Below are 22,689 nucleotides of genomic sequence, written 5' to 3' on the forward strand. Positions count from 1 at the left end.
CCTGTCTGAACCATAGCAGTTCTTGAAGAAAACATTACCAGTTATTGCTCAAATTTGACGCACTCCTTCCAAGCTGTAAGTGCTTTTATTATATATTTTTATTTCTTCGTTATGTACAATGTAATAATTCTATGCATTTATACTTACTTTCCAAGAAGGTTCTATAATACCGTACAACATTTGGATGATAAAGCTACAATGAGGAAAGAAATTCAGCTGTTTAGAACAGTTAAACTGATAGTATGATATTTATGTTTAGCTAGACATTGGAAGGAAGGATTCCACAGGAATTCCACAAACTTGCTCATGAACTGCAGTGCAGTAGACTTTTGTTGCTACCTCAAACATAGAGAAGTGTTGCCCATTACTAGAGCAATGAGGAGGAAAATACAGCAGGATTCCTATCCACTCTTCCCTTAGTAACCGAAAGAGAGTAAATGAAGTCTGAAGACAGGCAATTATGCCTGCACCAAAGTACTGGCTTTCTTAGCCTAAGAACACAAATGACCAGACTGTTTTTTAATTTTCAATTACAAAAAAGACTATCTTCTCACTGTATTTTAAACAAAATAATTAATTAAATGGAACAAAGACTCATCAGTTTTCTACCATGATCTTAATCTACCAAATCCCTGAAAAAAGTTCAAATACTGCTAACACAGAAAGTAAGAACCTTTAGTAAGAAGGATTTGTACTGCTGCTAACACTACAGTAATAAGGTTTTCAATATTGACAGCATTCAGGTAAAAGGGGCCAACATTGTACCGATCAGATAAAAATAATAACAGCAGCTGGAAGCCCTGCTACATCAGAACTCACAGTTAATAATGCTAACAGCAGAATGCCCATACATGAAACTAGAGTCCATGAGACATACCTGCTCTTTGATGATGGTTAATTCAGAGACAATGTTCTTTACACTGCTATCTCTGTCTTTTTTGTCCTTTCCAAACGCTGGATTGTGTAAATTGACTTCTTTCATTGCCAGAAGATTTTGTCCCTTATGTTTTCTAACCTATAAAAAAGATAAAGCCCTTGTGAAATTAATTTAGGATGGGGATAGAAAGCCTATTTTTATGGCTACCAGATTTCTTATCAGAGTCATAGCTTTTCCTGTATATGATGTGATTAAGTCAAAAGAATCGGAGCTCCACAATGGAGGTTAGCAGTGCACTGCTGAACTTGCCACAGCGTTTGAAGTAACATTATCTGTGGCAAGTGTTGCTTTTCAGACAAAACATGCCTCAGTTTCTGTGGTTTTACACAGATATGTTAGTCTTTGCAAGAGACAGAAATGTTGCCTGTGGAAAGCAATTAAAGGAAAGTGGAAGTAGGAAACCTAAGAGATACACCAGTCAATCTTATAAATACAAGAGGGGACAAACATAATCACAATAAATACTAACAACGAGCCCAGATCCATAAAGGCCTTTTCACACCTCCATTCCCCTACTGAAATTCCAAGGATGGCGGTGGCTAAAACAGGTATTAGACCCTCGCCATGACGCCTCCCCTCAAATCTCTAACTTAATACCAAAAGGGAAGTTTACCTTATATACACTTCCAAAAGCTCCAGTGCCAAGGTGCTCTAAAATTGCATAATTGCCTATATGTTTTGTAGGTGCCTTATTCTGATTCATGCTCTCAATACTTTCAGCAATTTGCTTCAATTCATCCTCCTGGTTATAAATTAAATGACAAATAAATAAATATAAAATATTTCATGCCTTTCTTCTCCTAAGAATGTGTAAAGAATACAGCTTCTGAAAGTTATGAAGGTTTTTACTTACCTTTAATAAATTTAGCCTTGATACCAACTCTTCATAAGCACCGATATCACGCACATAATGTCCAATATCAATGAAGACTTCAAACAAGTCAGTAGGGAAAAGCCTGCAAATGTTTGAATTTTTATATATTTTAGAAACAGTGTACACAGTAGCTATTAATCTATAGCAGAGACTCTTCAATGTTTATTATTACTATTTACTTTAGAACTTTCTAAATAATACACTTATTTTTTACTAATCTATTCAGATATTAACACTCTAACGTTATATACATAGGAGTTAAAGGACCTGTCAAAAGTCTGACTTCATCCTCCATGAGCTGGGTATTCACATAAAGTGCCAGTTCTCCAGAAAAGTATAAGCCCCTTTAAAGTCAATGCACCTCCTGAGTTTCCAGTCATTTTGCTATTTTTTTCTTATAATACTTTATATTACACTTGTTGTCATTTTATCCAAGTTCCTTCTTGTAATGCATTAAGTGATAGGATTAACATCTGTCTACACTTAAAGAATCACAACACTCAGCTTAGAATTTTTGTGCAAGAACTCCAGTCTACAAGATGAAAAGGAATAAGAAAAGTGAAAGCTATCAGATAGTAGGCAATATTTAATCGGTGACATGCCTAACTGAAGATTTGTTTCTTTTTAAAGTTCTGGCAAAGGCAGAAATACGGAAAATTAAGGCTTTTGGAAAAATATGAAAGACAGCAAATCAATCCAGATTTATCGCTTTCAAAACTTGACACCAATCGTGAACATTCATTACAAACTGAGGCCCTTTCAGCACAAAATTCACTTTTTAAAAGTAAAAATAACACAAAACTTATATTTAGAATTCTAGTAATTCATGATACAGAATAAAATCATACAGAAACAGTAGTGACAGGCAGATCTCCTAGGCAGTATGATTATTATCCTAATCCCACAAATCAAACTGTTAGGTTTTACATGGCCTTTGTAGCCAGCCCAGTGAAACTGTCATCTTACTAGTAAAAATAGGTAAGTGATGAAAGACACCTTTCAGCAACACTTCTAAGTAAACCAGCCTGACGTAAAGTCATTCCCCTGTGAAGGAGTGGAGGAAGAAAAAATTTACTGCTCCCAGTTACTTGCTACTATCCAGGGCTGTAACTTGCATCTGCTAATCTTCAGGATGAAAATGTGGTTTATCTCCAACAGTATTAAATCCGTCCTCAACATATTCTAAACCTTGATTCCTGTGGGAGGAAGAAGCCCCTACAGAGCTAGGTTCTCTGGCATGCATACGATAGAAGTCCCCATGCTGAAAGTCTAAATCTTGTAGGCTGGCACTGATGCAATGTAGCAAGGGCTACCTGTAGCTACAGACAGGACAGAAGTTACCTGTTAACATTTCTTTCTATTGAAAATAAATGACATTTAAAAAACATGGCTTTCTCATTACAATAATGACTTTTGAAAGCTATCCTAAAGGAGTTTCATGAAACATTTTGCTAACGTACCTTTTAAAGATATGTCGATTTCTTTCCATACTGAAGAGAAATCTCAGGGCTCTGAAGGCATAACACTACGGCAGGAAGAATACTTAAATTAATGACAAATTTGTACACAAATGGAAAAGTCACTGATAAACTTTGACTTTACATATTGGTAAACTTTGTACTTAAGCGACTAGATGGATTACTTTATTAACCTGATAATGAAGAGAGTAAAAATATATTAAGTTCCTCCAACATTTTATAAGTAGGCAGGTCCATTTAGGGAGGAAAAAAAAAAGGGGGAAAAAAGTGGGTGACTACAGCTATGGTAGACACTGAGAAGCACCTAAGTCTTAACCGTCTCTTTTTATTTGCAGATAGTTCAAGACTTGAGACTTGCTCCCCTTTCTAATATAGAAAAAATCATTGGTTTTGTAACGATGCATTACATCATTTTGATGCATCATTGAAACAGCATTGGGCATTTTTTTCTGAAATATGCAGTGCAGAACACCATAAGTTCTAACTGGGAACAAAAAAAAAGAAAAAATAAAAGTGAGAAAGAGAGAATGATCCACTTTTTTTTCTTAATACTAAGCTCTTCATAGTTACAGAGACCTTTGTGTACCTCAGTTTCCATCTTTATGTACCTTAGTTTCTATATGATCTTTACTGAAGAAAGTTTCTTTTTGAAACAGCCACTGGCAGGTAGTTAATATGCAGACTTTTATGTAACTCATCTTTAGTTCTCTCTATCAAGAGTCAATAATATGGCACACATACACCCAACCAAAGATGCCTGTATAAGTAAGCCAAAGGGAAATAAAGTATTGATATCTGAAACAGTGCAAATAGTAAATGACTTTAACATAATTTAGAATTGCTTTATTGCATCAGTGACTAAAACATGACTACAGTCCAGTGTGATAATCCCTACTTAGACAATGTTAAATGTGTCTTGGTGATAACTACAGAATTAATCCCAATGTTCAAAACACATCTTTCAATATATAGAAAATGCATTGAATGAAGAAAAGAAAGGTCAAATAGGCCAAATACTACTTTTGAAGGAAGCAGGATACTTGAAATTTCACAGAAAAGGAATAGACATTAATGCTGCTAAGTTGTCTCTTTTACAGATAAAGTTCCTTTTTAGTCCAAAGTAAACTCCTCATCACAGGAGAAGGGTGGTGTGTTATGATGTCTAACATTCCACTGAGAAAACACAGTCAAAATTTAGCTGTGCAAAATAACCCAGACTGGCTGGGCCACAGTTGCTACCTTGAAAGTTTTTCACTTTAGAGACTATACATGGATCTTACTGTAGAAAGCCCATCAGTGAAGGGACATGACAACAGACTAATAATGAGCTAAGTAGATATTTTAAATGGTAATAGTATTTGTCTTTCTCACACTGACATTGTGAGATTGAATATTGAAACTTGTGATACACTTGAGTTAAAGCATGATGATTTTCATATATGGTACGTATGCAGAATAAATCACTGCCACACTTGAATTAATGGAGCAAGATCACTATGGCAGCATGGCAGAAAGAAGTTGAAAATGTAGTTATTGAAAACACAGACAACGGAGCGGTAAAGAAACCGGACCAGCACTATGAGAATTCTAAGAAAAATGCCTAAGAAATTCAAGAACCATATTGCATAGGAGTAACAATGATAAAGGCAATACAGATAGCAATGTGAGAATCTGAACAAGGTTTCATTGAAAAAAAATAAAATTACTTTTTGCCAGAAAACGGCTTTAGTTTTCATAAGTAATCATCAAGTCCATTATTAATTCACATGGCTTCATGTTTAACCAAACTACAGTCACTTATTATCTCTTGTGATTTATTTCCTATCCCATTCTGCTCAAATCTAAAAACCTTGGTGGGCATAAATTAAAATACTTACAGTTGTATGAGGCAACTGTACTAAGCATATGCTCCAGTTTATTAGACTGCATGTTAGTTTCATATACCCTTTAGGAAGATTTTTATTTCTCTCAACCTTAAGCTGATTTAACTGAAGTGCACCATAAAACGTCATTGCAGAAGAAAGGTACCTACTGTGCTGAATCTGCACTCTAACTCTAATCTATAAGAACTGTGATGAGAAAGGTGATATTGCAATGAGGGTTTTTTTTCAGAAATGCCTTCCCTCTCTATCCAGGCAGGTCTACCTGACTGAGTTGAGTAGCTATGTAGACATGTTAGTGTAGGGCTATGCCAGAACAAAGACCAGGTGAGATGCAGGATACTGACCTCCTCACACTTGCCCACAGACGGGCAACTAGAGCAGCAGGAGCTGTGTTCATCCCTGAACCCCAAACCACTAGTTTCCTATAGCTTAGAGAGATACCATTTCACAGAGGCTGGAGAAAAACCACCAGATAATTAATTACTACTGGTAACTTTTAGCCTAAGTTGACTCCAACCACTAAATTAATGGCAGTATTGACATGCTAAACCAATAGCCATTCTACACTTATCAGCTCTATATTTATCCTGCATTTAAATTTGCTCTACTCCATGTGATGTTTGCTGTATTTTATTTAATAGCCACAGTAAGATGCTCCCGAAGGAAACAGATACTAGTACAGTGTCAAATCTACAGTGAGTTTCAATAAGATCAAGGCACTAAAAAGAAGATCTGATGCTGGACAGCCTGAAAAACAGGAGGAGAGGTTATCACAAGAAAAATACTAATTTTTCTCTACACTATATGAGGTGCCAGAAACAAAGTGGATCAGAACAGAACACCAGAAATTGAGTCACTATTTAACTTTTTGTTCCCAAGCCATTTGTTATTCCTGGTCTTGTTCTGGTGGGGTTTTTTTCCCCCTTTGAGTAAGATTTTCTTACTGCACTTTAAAATAAACTTTAAAGTCATAAAAAATTCTCAGTGACTGTTTGGGGCTTTCAATGTGCAATGATAATAAAAGGAGTTACCTGTAATAAATTAGCTTTTTCAGCATTCCTTTCTTTGTTTGGTAAAGTCAGCTTTGCTATTGTATATATTCCATTTGCCTTGAAACAGAGAAAGGTCAAAATTAAGAGCACTCCTTTGCATGGAAACCACAAATAAAACCCAACGTTATTTCAGATAAATTAGAAGCTAATACCAATTGATAAATTCTCAACATCCTACTGCACACCTAAATATAGGCTCGAATAACTTAAATGTACAGAAGAATGAAATCATCATTACATTTAAACTGATAACTGCAAAGAGCTTGCAAACAGATAATGAAGCAATGCTTCTATCTCTAGAGGTGAAGGAAATTGCAGCAACAGATCTCCCATCACCATGTGGATATTTTGAACTGTCAGGAAACAAAAATCCAGTTACAACAAATATAAACGGGAGAAACACCAGAAGGGTTAGCCTGAGGAGTATGTCTGTGCCTGGCTTTGTGAAAATCATACTGTATTTCAACTTCCATATTCATGCAACCATACATGTGTCCTCCATTAATGTATCCATCCTGTTGGTTTGATAGATGAACACCAGTAGATTTAGTTACAGTACTTTTCCCAGTTACCTGACAAGCTCCCTGTTGGAGACTACTCTTCTCTCTAGCAAAGTTCAAGGGAATATGTGCCAGCTCTGGACAGTCTCTGCTGCAGTTCCTGACATGTTTTCTTAAACTGTTCATGAAAGTAGAGATGAGCTAAGGTTTCAGGCTGTGCAGCAGAGTCATTAAGTCATAAACACAATCTGGCCTGCTACCAGAACTGCTGCAGACTGCTATTGAGGTCATAAGTTGAGACAAGGACACAGGATGGACAGATATAGCAGAAGGAAATGGTTCTCAACTGCCTGAACCAGGAGTTCTTTGCCACTGAACAAGATAAAGCTTTAGAAGTCACCTAGTTTGACTTTCTCAGCCCATAACTGAAAGAGCTGCAAATCTTCCTCTGTTTCTAACTTAAGTGAGTTCTTTCATCTTGTTCACCATGCAACTCTCCAAGTTATATTAGCACAGAGAAAGAAGCAGGATTTAAAATGAAAGAGGCTGTTGTAGGGTGGAACTCCAATTGAAATGAACATGCTTGAAACTATGCCCTAATCTGAAAGGAGAATATTAGCTATGCTTCAACAAAGGGAGGAGTCGTTATCTTTTGACAGGACGAGTGGAAGAAGTTAAGCTTGAAACACTTTTTCCCAGCCTGCACATTGTCCCATCATTTTTTAAGCAATTTACTGACACCACAGTTACCATGCACTGCTAGAGAAATGCATAAAAACTCTATGTTAAAATCAGCCTTTTATTTCCCAGGTCCCCCAGGAGTTACACTGTTTTCAAAATATATCCAATTTAAATAGGCGATATTTTATTTTGATGAAATCAAACTCAGCCTAAAACATATGCACTTAGATTGTTCAGATAAAATGTTGTCAAAATAAGTATGGTTTATTGATGATTTTAGTGCTTAAAGATTTTTTTCTAGACTTACTTCCATTCCTTTCCTCTTAACCAACAGTTTTGAAATACATCTCAGAAATATCAAACTCTGAGGAAAAGAGAAATTGTTTGTGAAAACAACAATGCATCCACATTAAGCTGCACAGAGTTTGTTTTAATAAACCTCATTAAATTCAGAATTTGTATTTCTCAGTTAATTCCATGATTACTCTGATTTACTATCCTATTTTGAATATGGCAAAAGCATGGCAAGAGATGCCAACCACATTGAACTCTATCTAAATAAAGCTGTTTATTCTCCCAGACCACTAGATAAATATGTTCATATCTTTGTGTATATGTCTCTGTGTGTAAATGTATAAAGAAACAGAGATACTAAAGTTATATAAAGGCATATTTTCCAATGCCTTTCAAATGTATTTTGTTAATTAAATGATGATGACAAATAAGAACAATTAAAGCAAATTATAGACTCTGATGCCTTACCTAACTGAATAAAGTCTTCCTACCTGTACTACCTGGTAAGCGTTGGTCTCATTGAGCACCAGTTCAGTAATCGCAGCACAACAAGCTAGAATAAAAATTCAGATGTAACATTTAGGGCCAGATTAATAAAGATATTCAGAGACCGTGGTGGGTCAACCTTAGCTATTGGCCAAATGCCCATCCAGTTGCTCATTCACTCCCCTTACTTAAAAGAACAGAGGGAGAATATAGGATGGAAAAGCTCACAGGTCAAGCTAAAGACAGGCAGATTGCTTACCAGTTACCATCACAGGAAAAACAGACTTGACTTGGGGAAAATTAATTTAATTCATTGCCAATTAAAATATTTTCTGATAACAAAAAAACAAAGACAAAAAATTAAAACAACACTTTTTCCACCTGTCCCCCCAACCAGACTCATCTTCACTCCTTCACTCCCAACTCCTCTACCCTCTCCCCTAGCAGCGCTGGGGGATGGTGGATGAGGGTTACAGTCAGTACATAACAATTCCACTCTGCTGCTCTTTTCTCCTCACTCCCTTCCCCTGCTCCAGCATGGGTCCTCTCCATACAATGCAGTGTGAATACCCACTCCACAGAGGTCTCTCTCATGGGTTGCAGGTTAATCTCTGCCTTAGTGCCTACAGCACTTCCTCCCTCTCCTCCTTCTCTGACTTTGGTGTTTGCACTGCTGTTTCTCACCCCTTTATTTCTTTTTTCCTCTCTTCCTTTGCTTACCCAACGTTTTTGCCTTTTCTTAACTATGTTTTCACAGATGCACCACTGGATTTGCTGATGGGCTCAGCTTTGGCCAGTAGTGGGTCTGTTGTGAAGCAAGCTGGAACCAGCTGTGTCCAGCACAGGGCAATCCCTTACATCTTCCCACAGAGGCCACCCCTGCAGGCCCTCTGCTAACAAAACCTTACCACTTACACGCAATACAGAAGTCTAAAAACATAAACAAATACTCAGTCAGAAATGAAACAGACCTCTGTAAATTCAGCGCGTACTCTGTCTGAGGAGTCCTTAAGGAAAGCAGAAGTAACGCTGAAATATGCTCCATACTGGCAATACCTTTGGTACTGCAATTTATTTCACATTACCAGTCTTCATAGGTAACATTCGTGATAAAATATTCAAAACCACTTACACATTATGTTTCAGTTTGCAAAGGTTCATGTAATCCTAGGAAGGATATTTTGCATTGTCCTTCTATAGTCACTGGAAAAAAATATGATCCTCCAGAGGCTTTTCAGAATGGGTAATTGACGTGCCACTGAGAAATCACCTCTAAATGGGATTTTCTCCATAAAACCAAAATTAAAAAAAATACATATTTTTGAGATGTTTCTACAGGTGGAAGAAATACATATGATTCCCATGTACTTAATACTTTATCCTTTGCTTCTTTCTAAAAAAAAAAAAGTGTGGTTTTTGGAAATATGTGCTGGTATTACAAATAAACGCAGCTGACTTGGTGCTCCCAATCCCTAAAGTAGGTATAAATGTTTACAATTTCAATTCTGAAATATTTTGAATCCCTTTGCACAAGTGCAAGTAAACACATAAGAGAAGATTAGGCCTTATAAATCTACCTGCTTGAAGTAAGAAAGTATTTTCTTGCATCTCATCAGGACTGAAATCATCTGACAAATGCAGATGTTGGATTCTCCCTGCTGCGTTTGCACTGGATAAACTTCCAACTGAAGAGCGATCAGAAACCAGATTTCTTTCCCTGGTTAAAAAAAAAAAAAAAATCAAATTGCAGTGTAAAAAAATGGCTTATCATATCTTTGTTAATCACTCCTGAAGTTCTGAAAATTTGTATGTTTTTCACTAAATCAGCTAATACATTTTGAAAAAGGAAACAAGCCTTTAAACAGAAAATTGCTTTACCACGTTCAATTATATTCACAATTCTAGCTCACTAAATAGGTGTCTAATTAATAAGAAACCTAAGTAGATAGTAACGATATTTTTATAATCTATTCATTATTAGTTTGTACACTGAAAATATGGAAAATGTTTTAAGGTAACAATGACATAGCTGAAAAAAAAAATACTGCTTATTCATTATGTTCCAAATAGCCTTTTAATTTCTGCAGACATCACATACAGCCAAATAAAATAAATATGCTATTTGAAAAAACAGGGCTTGGTCAAATATATCTTAAAATATGAAACTGTCATATAACGGCCACAAGGTTGAGGACCAAAAACTTACCCCTGTAATATATGAAGGAGCTGCTTGATTCCGCCCCAAATCCGGATTTCCACACTAGTCTCAGGGTCTTCACAAACCTGTACCAGAATCCAAACTATACTCCATAGAAGTTTGATATGGTCTGAATGGAGTAAACTGAGCAAGACTGGAACTCCTTCATACATTTTTATTTGCTCTTTGACTTGTGACTCTGCACAGAGGAGACGTAGCAACTCTGCTGTGAGCCTAAAAAAAAAAATCAGCAAGAAATTTTAATGATAACTCCATCATTACTTTGTATTGTCAGCAAAGGGGAAAAAACACAGCAAATGTTTACGAACAAAGATCTCCTATAAAAAAAAAAAAAAAGAAGTTAAAGAAAACTGCTCAAAATCCCTTTAAACTGGTTAAAGTCACTGTTTAAAAAAAGAAAAAGAAGAAGGTCCAAATTTTCCCGAGCGATGAAATTATATTTACATTGAGTTTGACTGTCAGCATAGGCAGTAAGGCATCCACAGCCAGGATGGAGGTGGCCAGGAGGACTGCAGTCATCCATGTTACCACCTTCTTGTTAATGGCAGTAGTACTACAAGTAGCACTGACTGCACGAGCTTGTAAAGACCATCTGTGGATTTAGAAGAACTCCACAAACAATCGAGATTCTTCTCCAGTATGGTTTCAATATTGTGTTTACAAAAGGGACTGGATATATCATTTAAAAGGTTTACACAAGATTTTGATTAACTTCACTCCAACTAAGGTGGACTTTCCATAGAAAATATAGTCAGGTATTTCCTTTTCCACTTGAAGTAAAAATGCTGCATGTGTGTTTGATGAAATATATCAATTTGGATTCATATCTGAATTTTAAATTATTCTTAACTAGCATTGAATTTCATCATCTTCCTATCTACATTCAAATTCCAGTTTTTGTAACAAATTTTTGGTTTGCACATAATCTAAATAATTTCAAACCCAGAAAATAAATAAAATCTTTTGGCATATTCAATTTCTTTATCTTTAGTCATATGCAAAATAATTCACATCTGTGAAAAGATTAAGCATGACATTTAAAAAATATCTCGAGAATTTTAAATGTGATAGGATTGTGATGTCATTAAATTTGAGAGTCTTTCGTTTCTTGCTGAAATGCAGATATACCATGCTCAGCTAGCAGGCTTCGCTGAGATGAAAAGACATTTAAAGAACTGAAGGAACCTTGATGATTTTCTGATTGAAGGGATGTGGGGTCTGACCCAACCTCTAGGATAAGCTGAAATGGCTATATGTCTTGCGATTTTTTACCAGTTTATATTGGGCATCCCAGGAACTGTCACAGTTCAGCGTGGTTTCTGTTTAACCACTCAGGTCTGCCAGGAGCAAAGAGGAAACACACCAAGAAAAGCAATTGCTATCACTTGATGGTAACATTGCAATTTATTTGGACTGCACTGTAGGCAGTGGAGAGAGAGCTTACAACAAAAATACTAGAAAGATTTTGATATATCAATATCTGACTGAAAATACATTAAGTGTCAGAACTTTACCTTGAGTATATTAAAGTGGCACATTATCTAATTCCTCTAAATCAACATACCCCTAAATGAAAAAGTCAAAATATATTTTAACACAATTAATCTACAAGGAAAGTCTCACCTTTTAGAAAGCAAATCGTATTCATGTAATATCACCAGCAAGTTCTCAACAATGGTGAGCTCACTTATCTTCTCCCTACATGCTGGACTACAAATTGATTATTCCTGGCATTTATATCAAATTAAATTATATGAAAAAACACATTGATCTTTAGTCTCCCTCCTTATACATTTGACCAACTATTTTTTTCTCAAGTCTTAAGGAATAATGTCACATTGCGCACACAAATATTTAAAGCCAAAATATTAAAAAATATTCTGGGTCAAGAGTGACATTGCAACTATTTCCAATTTTCCCAGTATAAAAAAAGCAAATGTGAATGCAAAAAAATAGACATGCATGTATTTCATTTCATACTAGAAATTAAGTAAATGAGGTAAATTTTTAGAATAAAATACAATCTCCATTAATATTTGTAACATACTCCAAACACTTTCTTGTCCAGTCCAAATGTAACACATTTACTTTGGTGAAGAAAGTTAAATCAAAGTTGAAAACGTATATACAACATCATTTGAATTAACACTGACATTAAAAAATTAAACTGAAATAGAATGAAAGAAATTTGAGAAGACAGAAAATCCAGAAAAATCTTAGTAAATAAATTTATACTGATCTCAACGAATTGTACCTATTCTCCTCAGTTTTGTAATTTTCCTAATAATTTTTCATTTAAAATATAAATTATTATACAAGTCTGGAACTCAGCAGAAAAATAATATAGAAGTAGCAGCTTTTCTTCTATGCAATTACTAAGGATGAAAGATATTGTATCTTCCTTTTCTTCTTTTCCCCTCCACACCAGGAAAAAAAAAAAGTCTTATTTAAAACAATTATTAGTGAAGAGAGGATACATATACACGGATTTGAGTGTATGCATTCATTATTTACTACACTGAACAACATTCTTGCTGCTTATTGAGAGGCACTATTATATTAAGCTGAGCACAAAAGATTTTTAGATGCAGGAAGTCAAGAAGAATTCCAGAATCCTCCAGAGCAATTGCAAAGAGAAATTCTATTACTCCTGTCTTGCAAAGTTCTCCTCATGAGCAAGAAGTCTGCTGCAAGGACCAACATAACTACATAGTTTTTGCTGCTTCAATATAGAAGACCAATATAGACCTCCACAGAACAAGGCCTCGTTTTGAAAAACAAGAAGTCTTCCTCATAAACAAGAGTTTTAATATTGTGTCAAGAGATAGCATTAAAATGCTTATTGTGAACTACAGCATATTAAGCTGAACCAACCTCTCTGCTAGGCTAGTCAGAGCAAGGAGAGCACCCAAAAGCACGTTGCTGTCTCTGGCGGATAACAAATTTACTAAGGTCTGGAAAATGAAACATGAAACAATATAAATAAATATAAATTATATTATTTTCTTTTACAACAAACACATCTAGAGTTATTTATTGAAAAGTCAAAATTAAGATACCAAATCCTTACATAACACACTGAAAGTCTTAGGTACATTTAAGTACTCTTTAAGTACACTTAAATATATACTTAAAGTCTTAGAACACACCTAGTCTTATGACAAGCAAGGATGTTTCTTCTCAAACTGTAATTAGCATCTCTCTTGACTGGTAAAGCATCTGTTCAACATAACATGCCATTGTAAAAATCTGTTTCTGTGTAAAACACTTCAGAACTCTAAATTGAGGCCTCCTGAAGCAAAAAGTTAATTTTCAGCTTAAACAATGTAAAATGTAATTTACGGCCCTGCATATATTCTGTTAAAGATTTATATCAAAGTAAATTTCATACTTGTCTAGATTCCCTAAAAATATGTGGTCCAATACTATCACATCACAATTGTCAATGTCTTACTGCAGCGCAATAGAATCATGAAGCACTAGCTATACTGATCTTGATCTCTACTGTTTCTCAGTTTGGCCACAAAACTGCTATGGTTAAGCACAGATTCTTAGACTGACAGTAATGTATAGCAAAGGATGTCTAGGTCGTCACTGTCTAGGCTGATACTGTTCCATTTAGACACAGAATATTTTATAAGTGTAAAATAATAACAGAAATTTAAGTAAAAATATAAATAATTAAAGTAGTATATAAATCTATTTTTTTAAAGTATATAAAACTATTTATATCAGAGCAACATGTAGCTCAGGACAGTGTAAACATGAGTACTAATTTTTATACGAATGAGTTTAGTCCAAACATTTAAGACTCATTTATCTCAAGCAACTAGTAAGCATGCATCAGACCAATTAACTTTTATATAAGAAATTACTTTTATGATACTACTAATGCATCTGTAAAACACAGAACTGAGATTATCCTACTTTACAAGATTGACAAGGTAAGGAACTTACTCCACCTAGATCAAATCTGAAAAGCATAAGTCATTTAGTTAAGTAGCTAATTGGTTATAATTAGCAATTTTATAAAGTACTTACTTTATGTGCTCCACTTGCTATAACCCATTCTCTTTGATCTTTATCAGCAGCAAGCTTTTGGAAAATGTCTACGGAACAAAGGAGGTGACATTAATTTTCATTTTACTAATCCGATAATAAAGGAAAACACTGGATAAGTTCTTTAAACCACGACTAGCTCATTTTACCCTGTTATTTCAGTGCATAAAGAGGTATTATCTTAAAATGCTACTTCTGTACAAAAACAAGATGTGCTTTTCCACAGAAATTTCACTTTTTACTTGTGGAATGATGCATATACTGGTCTATTAATAACTTATTTAATGACCATCTCAAGTATTTTAAACATTTAAAGCCTCACACAAAAAGCCCTAAGTGTCCTTATAATTTATGTTATCAGCTCTAACACTTACATGTCATGTTGACCAACTTGTCTACGTTATGCTGCTCTTCTCCGTAACCAAGATAGTCATTTGCCACCGTTTCCATATACTACAAGTAGGTGGAAAAAAAATAAAGGATACCATTAAAAACAAAAGTTTTAAGATAAACCTAAGGTGTTATGCACAAAAACAGCCTGCAGGTGGTGCATCTGTTTCACGAAAAGGTAAGTCTGCACCATCCCTTACACTCTTGCTGTAAAACCTGTCAGGGAAGAGATCTTGGAAGCATAAGAATTCGAAAATCAAGTGTAAAATTCCACAAGAGGAAAATCCACTGAAGACCCTCAAATACAACGACCCCACTTCCAGGGCCAAAATTCCCTTCTTTGCAAGCTGCTACAGGTTCACAAGAGCTTCCTGGGGAATTACCACTTCATGTTTCTGCTCTCAAACTTTTTCCTCAGCGTCTACTATTGGTCACTGTTTGGAACAGCCAGATGGACCTTCAGTCCACACAGTTGACACGTTCAAACTCTACAAAACCTACACAACTGCAGGGGAATCTGAATTTTGTGGGGTTTTTTGGGGGTTTTTTTTGTTGGGGTTTTTTTTTTTTGGACATAGCTCACTGCTGAGAAATAGTGGTCAATTTGCTTTAATAACCCTAATAATGACCTGGTCAAACATATTTTTCCAGGAAATGAGAATTATGGCAAGGATGTAATGTTTGTTAGTACACAAAATCATGATATGATTCACAGTATCACTTATTTATTGGTCTTACATACGGTGACATTTTGAAATTTCCAGGACATTGTATAGGGAAACTATGGCAGTTTCAAGCAAATGGTACAGAGTGGCTAGAGCTACAGTACTAGCACATAATTTAGAAAGAAAACTCACATGGGGAGGAAACTAATATGCAAAGTGATATTAGTAATAATATTTTTATTAATGTTTTCTATTAAAACACTCCAAAACACTTTAACATGAGAATAGGTTTTTTATCTGAACTGTCCAAAAAAAAAAAAAAGTTTTTAATGCTGTATAAAATAACTCAGTGGAGGACTTTAAACTTGTGATTTGGCAAAACAATTTGGATGCATAATTCACCTTGAAATTACTGCAAACTTCCAAATTTCTAAGGGATTTTTGAAAGTCTCAGCTACAACTTCTTTCAAACTGCACTTCAGAGTGCTGGAAACCCATTCAACACTTAATTTTATCTTGCTCCAAAGGACACAAAAGATTAAGTTGCCCAGAAATTCAGAAATCATAAACATTGCATCTCATTAGTTTTTAAATTCTCTATGCTGGCAACACACACATAGTAAAAAATGATTACCAATTAAACAATTTGGATTCCTGACGCAGAGGACTACACTTGCGGATGTTGCCAACATCTCAGCAGACTGTTGCACTTTGAACTGTGCAAGCTCCTCAAAAAGCAGGGCTAAGCATTAATGACATGCAACACCGGAAAACGCTAAGCAGCTCCTGTGGGAACCATATCTCATAATGACATATCTCACTGCTAAGTTGACACTGATGAACAAGTATTAAGAACCCAGGAGTAAAGCAGTATTAACATAGAGCTGTAACAAAACAGTAGTCAGTTATCAATAATGTCCTGTAATGCAAAAGCACTGTAGTTCCCAAATTTAAACCTGTTCAACATTCTGTCACTATGCTTTCACCTTCAAAAAGTCATTTGCTACAGTTCAAGGTGACTTTACTCATCTTCCTTCAAAAGCCTACAGTTTCTTCTGACTGAAACAATTGTGTGCAGAAAAAAAGCCACACCAACTGCTTATGTGCAAACAGAGGAATAGTCTCATTTCTTTCCATAAAACAAGAACATATGTACACTACTTTTTACAGCGTATTTTCTTCTAATCATAATAAACTGACATGCAATATAATGGACAAAGGTACTATGAGGAATTCTACCTGAGCTAGATTTTCAATCCCACCCAAGCTGTGGAGCATTTCCTAAAAGAAAATTAAAAAAATAAAAAATAAAAAATTGAGGCAAAATACAGAAAACACTAGAATGAGAGAACACTAGAATATAAATGCTCTGTTTGTTATGAATGTTGAGCAGCCTTAACTTCAGTGGTTGAAGTCAATGGATTCTGCAGACACTTAGCACCTTCAGAGTTCAGAATTACTTATAACACGTACATAAATAAAACAACAGAAGTGAAATTTTAAAGGTTCTAAAGCTGGAAAACCAGTATAAGCTTTGGAGCACACAGAGAAGAAATACACAAAACCAAATATCTTATCAGATGTCTGAGGCTTAGTCTTACGACTAACTACTATAACAGCCAGAATAAAATTAAAAGCTGGTGGGTTGTAGTTTAGAGCATTGAGCTGCCAGGAAGAGTAGGCAGCTTTCAGTTTTCTTCGCTTACTACATTAAGGAAATTTTACATATCTATATGGTAAAGTCAAGTATGGAGTCTAGGGCTCAGAGCAATGACCAAGTTATCTGTTGTGGAGATTTACAGGTATTTTGTTAGGGTTAGTAACAACAGATGCTACATAAGAAATATCAGAAATAGAGCAATTTATGCAGTAACAGTGCAAATTCGCTCTTGGGATCTGTTTGCAAATCACATCTTCATGTATAAGAAATACAGGTACACACATAAAATAAGTATGCATGCATAAGAATGCACGTTTTTATACACATGCACCAACAGAATTCATATGCCTGAAGCTTATATGCATTCTCTTATCCAAGCAAGAAACAATATTTTGACATACTGACCAGGTAGCATGGATCCCTTACTAATAATCTCAGGCAGATTAATACTCTAAGAAAATGGATAGATGGAGCTTGATTAACCCACTCCCTGTAAAAGAAATATTCAAAACATAAACCAAATACAATAAAAAAGTCTTAAAACACTTAAATAAAACACTTTGATTCAGGAATAAATTGACTAAAATATTAGTGACCTGTAACAGCTGTACAACATACTAGACTATGGAACTTTTAATACCATTTTTATTCAAACACAGTAACAGCTTTAAATAAATTTATTTCACTATATGAACATTGCCAGCCATCACTTATTGTCACTGAACTGATGCAGGAAAGTACATGCTTATTTCTAAGCACGAACTGATCATGCTTTGATAAAAACTTACTTTAAGTGTTTGGATCAAGGCCGAAAGGACAAAAATCACTGAGAAACCACGTATCAAACTTCAGTGCACAAAATACACTTATGTAAAAATATGGGTGCTATAAAAGTAAAAATAGCTAGATTTGAAATAATTTTTTGAATTATCATAATCTATCTTAGGTTTCAAAAGCTCTAATACTATTAGTCTGGAATAATTTTTTATTTAGTCTAAATGTTCTCGATATAGGATTATACTTCCAAATACAACTTTCTCTTTTATATTTCTCCATACAATTCCCCAGCACAAGACTTGGCAGAAAATTCAACTCAGATTTGTGCAAAGCATCCAGGGGCAGTAATCCTGCATAAAGTACCAGTAATGGAATCAGTATTTCCATTGTCTGTTGAATGTACATATCCCCATTTTCCTATTTAAAGTAAGACTAAAATTGGATGTCTTTGCCATGTGTTTTTTTTTGTTGTTGTTTTAACTGAGAGGACAGAATCTGTAGTATCTGGGCAAGTTTCCAAGGAAAAGAAGAATTCTATGGGACGTGGCAGTTCTCTTCCCTTTTTATCATTTGCAGTTGGGAACAATGCCAATGACTAAAAATATTTTGATAAAAATAAATGTTTTACAAATAGATAATAACAAAATTTCAGCCCTTCTATGCCAATATTCTGCCCAAAGTAATACTATTTTTCATTATGCTTCCATAATTGGCCACTTGAGAAGAACTTTAATGGAGAGAAAACAGCAACCACATACCAGCAGGCAAAATTTGTAGGTCAGATTTTCAAGTGGCCTGAAGATCATTACCACAGTGGTTCTACAAAGTTGTTCTTTCAAAAAGCTTTGACTCTTGACAGAAGTTAGTTTCTTTAATGGAGCAACGCATCTGTCACCTTTCCAAGAAGGGACAGTAATTCTCTGAGCCTGGTTAACACTTGAGAGCTTCTCCTACTACAGTTACATTTACAATACACGTGATCTGATACCATAGTGTATATCCAGTACATGTGAGAAGGATTTTTTCTGCCTGCTTAGTTATACTCCTTACGCAAACTACTTGAGTTAAGCTGATCACAGCTTTCTTGTCAACAGAACCACCTCCAACCAGGCCTTATGCCAACACAGCAAGGCCAATAAGTGGGTATGATTTTTTGCTTGCACTACAAACAACATAGTTACGCCAGCGAAAGTATGTAATGCAGATCAGGGTGACAGTTTCTAAGGCTCTGACACAATGCAATGGCAGTAGTCCTGAAGAGAGGACACCATCACAGCCATAGTAAAATATTTATAAAGGGCAAGTAAATCACCTTTGTAGCTGCACTTACCATATGGGTTCTACAGACCTACTAATATAAACTTGTTTCATTAACCTTACCTGAATGTTTGCATTTATAATATGAGGCTAGTTTTGCTATATCAACATCAACAACAAAGACCCAAGAAAACAAACAAACAAAAAAAACATAACAAAATATGAGCTAGATATGGCACAACATATAAATAGAACTTGGGAAGACACAACATAAGTTATTCTTAGATTTTTTGGCAAAAGAAGCTGAGCCACTGACATCCCACTGGTGAGTACTGAGATGATAAAGTTCACTTGCAAAAAAAGAGGTTCTAGATTTACAAATCACTTAAATGATCTGTCTTATACTCACTGCTATTTAGAAAATCAAAGACAAGATCACTAGTTCCCAAGTTAGTTCTAAAAAAGGGTCTAAGCAAACTATGTGATTTTTTTCAGTGTTTTTTAGGTACTTCTGTAAATTCTAGCAGTTACACATTAATGCCTTTAAATGCTCCAGGATTCTTCCTTTAAGCTTCTGTATCACTTAAGATTTTTCAGAAAATGTACTTGGGCTTTAAAAAGGAAAAATAACATGCACGGCAGTGGTGTATAGTAATGGAAATCCTGAAAAACACATCTGTTTTTTCAGAAAATACATTTTTCTATCTCCTCTATTTTTTTTAAGTTCTTGCACTTCTTCCTCATTCAAATGAGAGCAGCATAAGAGTTTTCCCTTTCTAATCCTCTTATACACACAGCTACAAATAAATATGAACAGTAGCATAAACTCATCTGAATTTTATGAAAGCCACTGACTTTTCTATATATAGGGAGCAGTCCATAAAATGCAAGTAAAATCACTAAAATAAACATGAAATTAGAAAAGCAAACCATAGATTACAGATACCAGATACAGACAAATGATCAAGGAAACATGGCAGATGTTAGAATTTTGGTCATTCACATTTTGTCACATACCCAGGCTTTCCTTTTGCCGTCCCACTAACCCAACATTCAGTCTTCAAAGCCAATATAGATATGATTGTTCAAAACTGAGATTATGCAGAGATTTGAAGCTGGCAGTTTCCACACAGTGGGCTACTGTTGCAACATATATGCTGCACATACTGTTTAAACAGTATGAAACATTATCCACGCATTTTGGTTCTTCACTGAAGGCAAGAAAGAGAAACTCTCCTTGCATATCAATGTGTTCAATATACTGACCTGCAGGAAAGCCTGTTCTTAACCAAAGCCATAAAGATCTCTTGAAACAGCTTATGTTTGGGATGTTGACTAAAATTTCTCTCATTCTTGTAGGTCACACTAATAAGGAAAAATGAAAGAAAAATGCTGAATTGCTGATTATCTTGCCACCACATCATTTTAGATTGTCAAAACTTAACACTAGCAAGAAAAAATAAGAAATACCGTATCAGCAGTTACAATAGAATAATGCAACTCCAGATTTCCAGGCTTGACAGCGTGGAAGAATAGTCTATCTCATACATAACTTGGGACTATTATAATGGTATGATATATGCTTTCCAAATAAAGAGACCATTACTTTATTTAAATTGACTATATTAATTCTCAACAGTACACACTGCTGAGTGGCAGCATGTGTCTGGAACTTAGAAAGGCAGGAAGTTCGGTTTAGAAAGTTAAAAATACATAACTCGTATCTCAGTGGGTTAACATGAAAGCACCAGTAGCAGACATAAGTACAAATATAGACGCCTTCAACACCTCAAGAAGCTTAAGACACATAAAGATGTTCTGAGATACAACACAGTGTCATCATATTAGTGTTGTGTTTTGTTTTTTTTTTTTACCTAAAGTGTTCAAGCTCAACAGCTTCTGTTGATTCTTGCCATTGACCATGGGGTTTTTGTTCAATGCTTTTGACATTTTGCTGAGCTCTCGTCACACTGGTTTGACCACTTTCAAAATGTATAGCTGGAAGCTAGGGAGTAAAGGGATAGTACTCATGCGTCAAACACCACATTTTAAGTTTTATAAGCATGTTATCAAGCAAAAGTACCTTTTCTCAAGTTTTGACTTGAACTTTGGACCTATAATCAGCCATTATAAAATACACACACCCCCCATGCAAAAAAAAACTTGACGTGGTAGAAAACATAAAGCGAGGCTGAAAAATAAGTACATGGAGATATATAAAATGTGAAGAACATGTCTTTTAAAATTTGTAATAGAATTATAAATTTAAAATTTCAATAGAATCCGCAACACAATTTTATTATCTATGTTCCTTACCTGTCCAACTTCTACAATTGCACAGCTTTCATATTCTTTTTAGGCTGTAGAACTCAGATGTTTCAGCTTTCTGCTCAGAAGCAATTCCATGCCTCTATCCAGGAACGAAGTGCATAACTCCTATCTGACATGGATGATTCCCTAAGTCATTTTGTCATATCTTTTTACAGAATACAAAGGGAGAAATTGTTCTGGCATTCCAAGGTCTCACACCCATCATCATGTATTGTTTTTCTTTGCTTCAAACAGCAAACACAAGTTTCACTAAGTGACTTGAGGTGAAGGAGACTTTACTGTGTCCTGTAAGTTTCATGCATTGATATTTATGTCCTGAAGACTTTAACCTGAAGTGTTATTTTCCAGAGACAAATTGCTTATGGTTAAAATGCTGATTTTCTTTTTTTTTACTTTATATTCTTTACCACTCTTCATCATGTTGTAAGTAATACATTTTTAAGCCTACCTTCGCATGACATTGTGGAATGACATGGAAGAACAAAAATCTGTTAAGCTACTTGACTATATGCAACAATTAAAATAAATACATTTTTAAAAGTGACACCACATCCACAACACAAGATTTTGATTACATGTTTAATCATAATGGAACACAACATCCTAAGCATCTGCCACAATCCATAATCACCATTACTTACAATTATACAATTCTACAGCTATGTTTAATAGCTATTGAAAAATAACAGTTACTGGAAAATACCTGTTGGTTGCTGGACTGAATGTTTAAGAGAGACTGCAGTCTTTTAAGATCCCTAGGATAAAGCAGAAGAGCATAAATACATGTGTTAATAGTTACATAAAAGTACTTTTGTAAGAGTAAAGCAGGTTAACAAGCAACTGACAGAAAATAAAGTTTTCTAGTGTTGCCTAGTGTCCCCGTTTTGCACAGAGAAGAATTTATAGCTTCTCCAGAATGCCTTAAATCAACAAAGGTGTAAATAAACTTTGTGACCAGAGTAACAGTTGTCATGTTTATACTGCTTTTGAAATTAAAGCATTCTGCCTTGGCAGCTAGTGCAAATTCCACATGGGTCCTGCTGAAGTTCAAAGTAAGACGTCAGATACTATACCTCATCGAGATCCCATGAGGTTTTTTGTCTGCTGCCTTTTCTGCGCTCTTCAACTCTTTGTCCTGATCAGGCAT

At 35.1% G+C, this 22,689-nt stretch overlaps 1 protein-coding gene across 1 annotated transcript in view; it reads right to left on the reverse strand.

Moving 5' to 3' along the window:
- Window positions 1-22,689, reverse strand: part of NEK10 (NIMA related kinase 10) — a 100,452-nt gene extending 77,763 nt beyond the window's left edge. Inside the window, 19 exon segments of the mRNA XM_086615156.1 lie at window positions 148-193; window positions 878-1,015; window positions 1,551-1,679; window positions 1,791-1,893; window positions 3,272-3,336; window positions 6,204-6,281; window positions 8,191-8,252; window positions 9,763-9,902; window positions 10,392-10,616; window positions 12,027-12,113; window positions 13,278-13,357; window positions 14,445-14,512; window positions 14,837-14,915; window positions 16,757-16,798; window positions 17,583-17,667; window positions 20,478-20,576; window positions 21,086-21,216; window positions 22,246-22,297; window positions 22,616-22,689. Coding sequence (XP_086471282.1) covers window positions 148-193; window positions 878-1,015; window positions 1,551-1,679; window positions 1,791-1,893; window positions 3,272-3,336; window positions 6,204-6,281; window positions 8,191-8,252; window positions 9,763-9,902; window positions 10,392-10,616; window positions 12,027-12,113; window positions 13,278-13,357; window positions 14,445-14,512; window positions 14,837-14,915; window positions 16,757-16,798; window positions 17,583-17,667; window positions 20,478-20,576; window positions 21,086-21,216; window positions 22,246-22,297; window positions 22,616-22,689 — 1,783 coding nt within the window.

Source organism: Tauraco erythrolophus, chromosome 7, assembly GCF_009769465.1.
Source record: "Tauraco erythrolophus isolate bTauEry1 chromosome 7, bTauEry1.pri, whole genome shotgun sequence".
In the NCBI taxonomy this organism is placed as follows: domain Eukaryota; kingdom Metazoa; phylum Chordata; class Aves; order Musophagiformes; family Musophagidae; genus Tauraco; species Tauraco erythrolophus.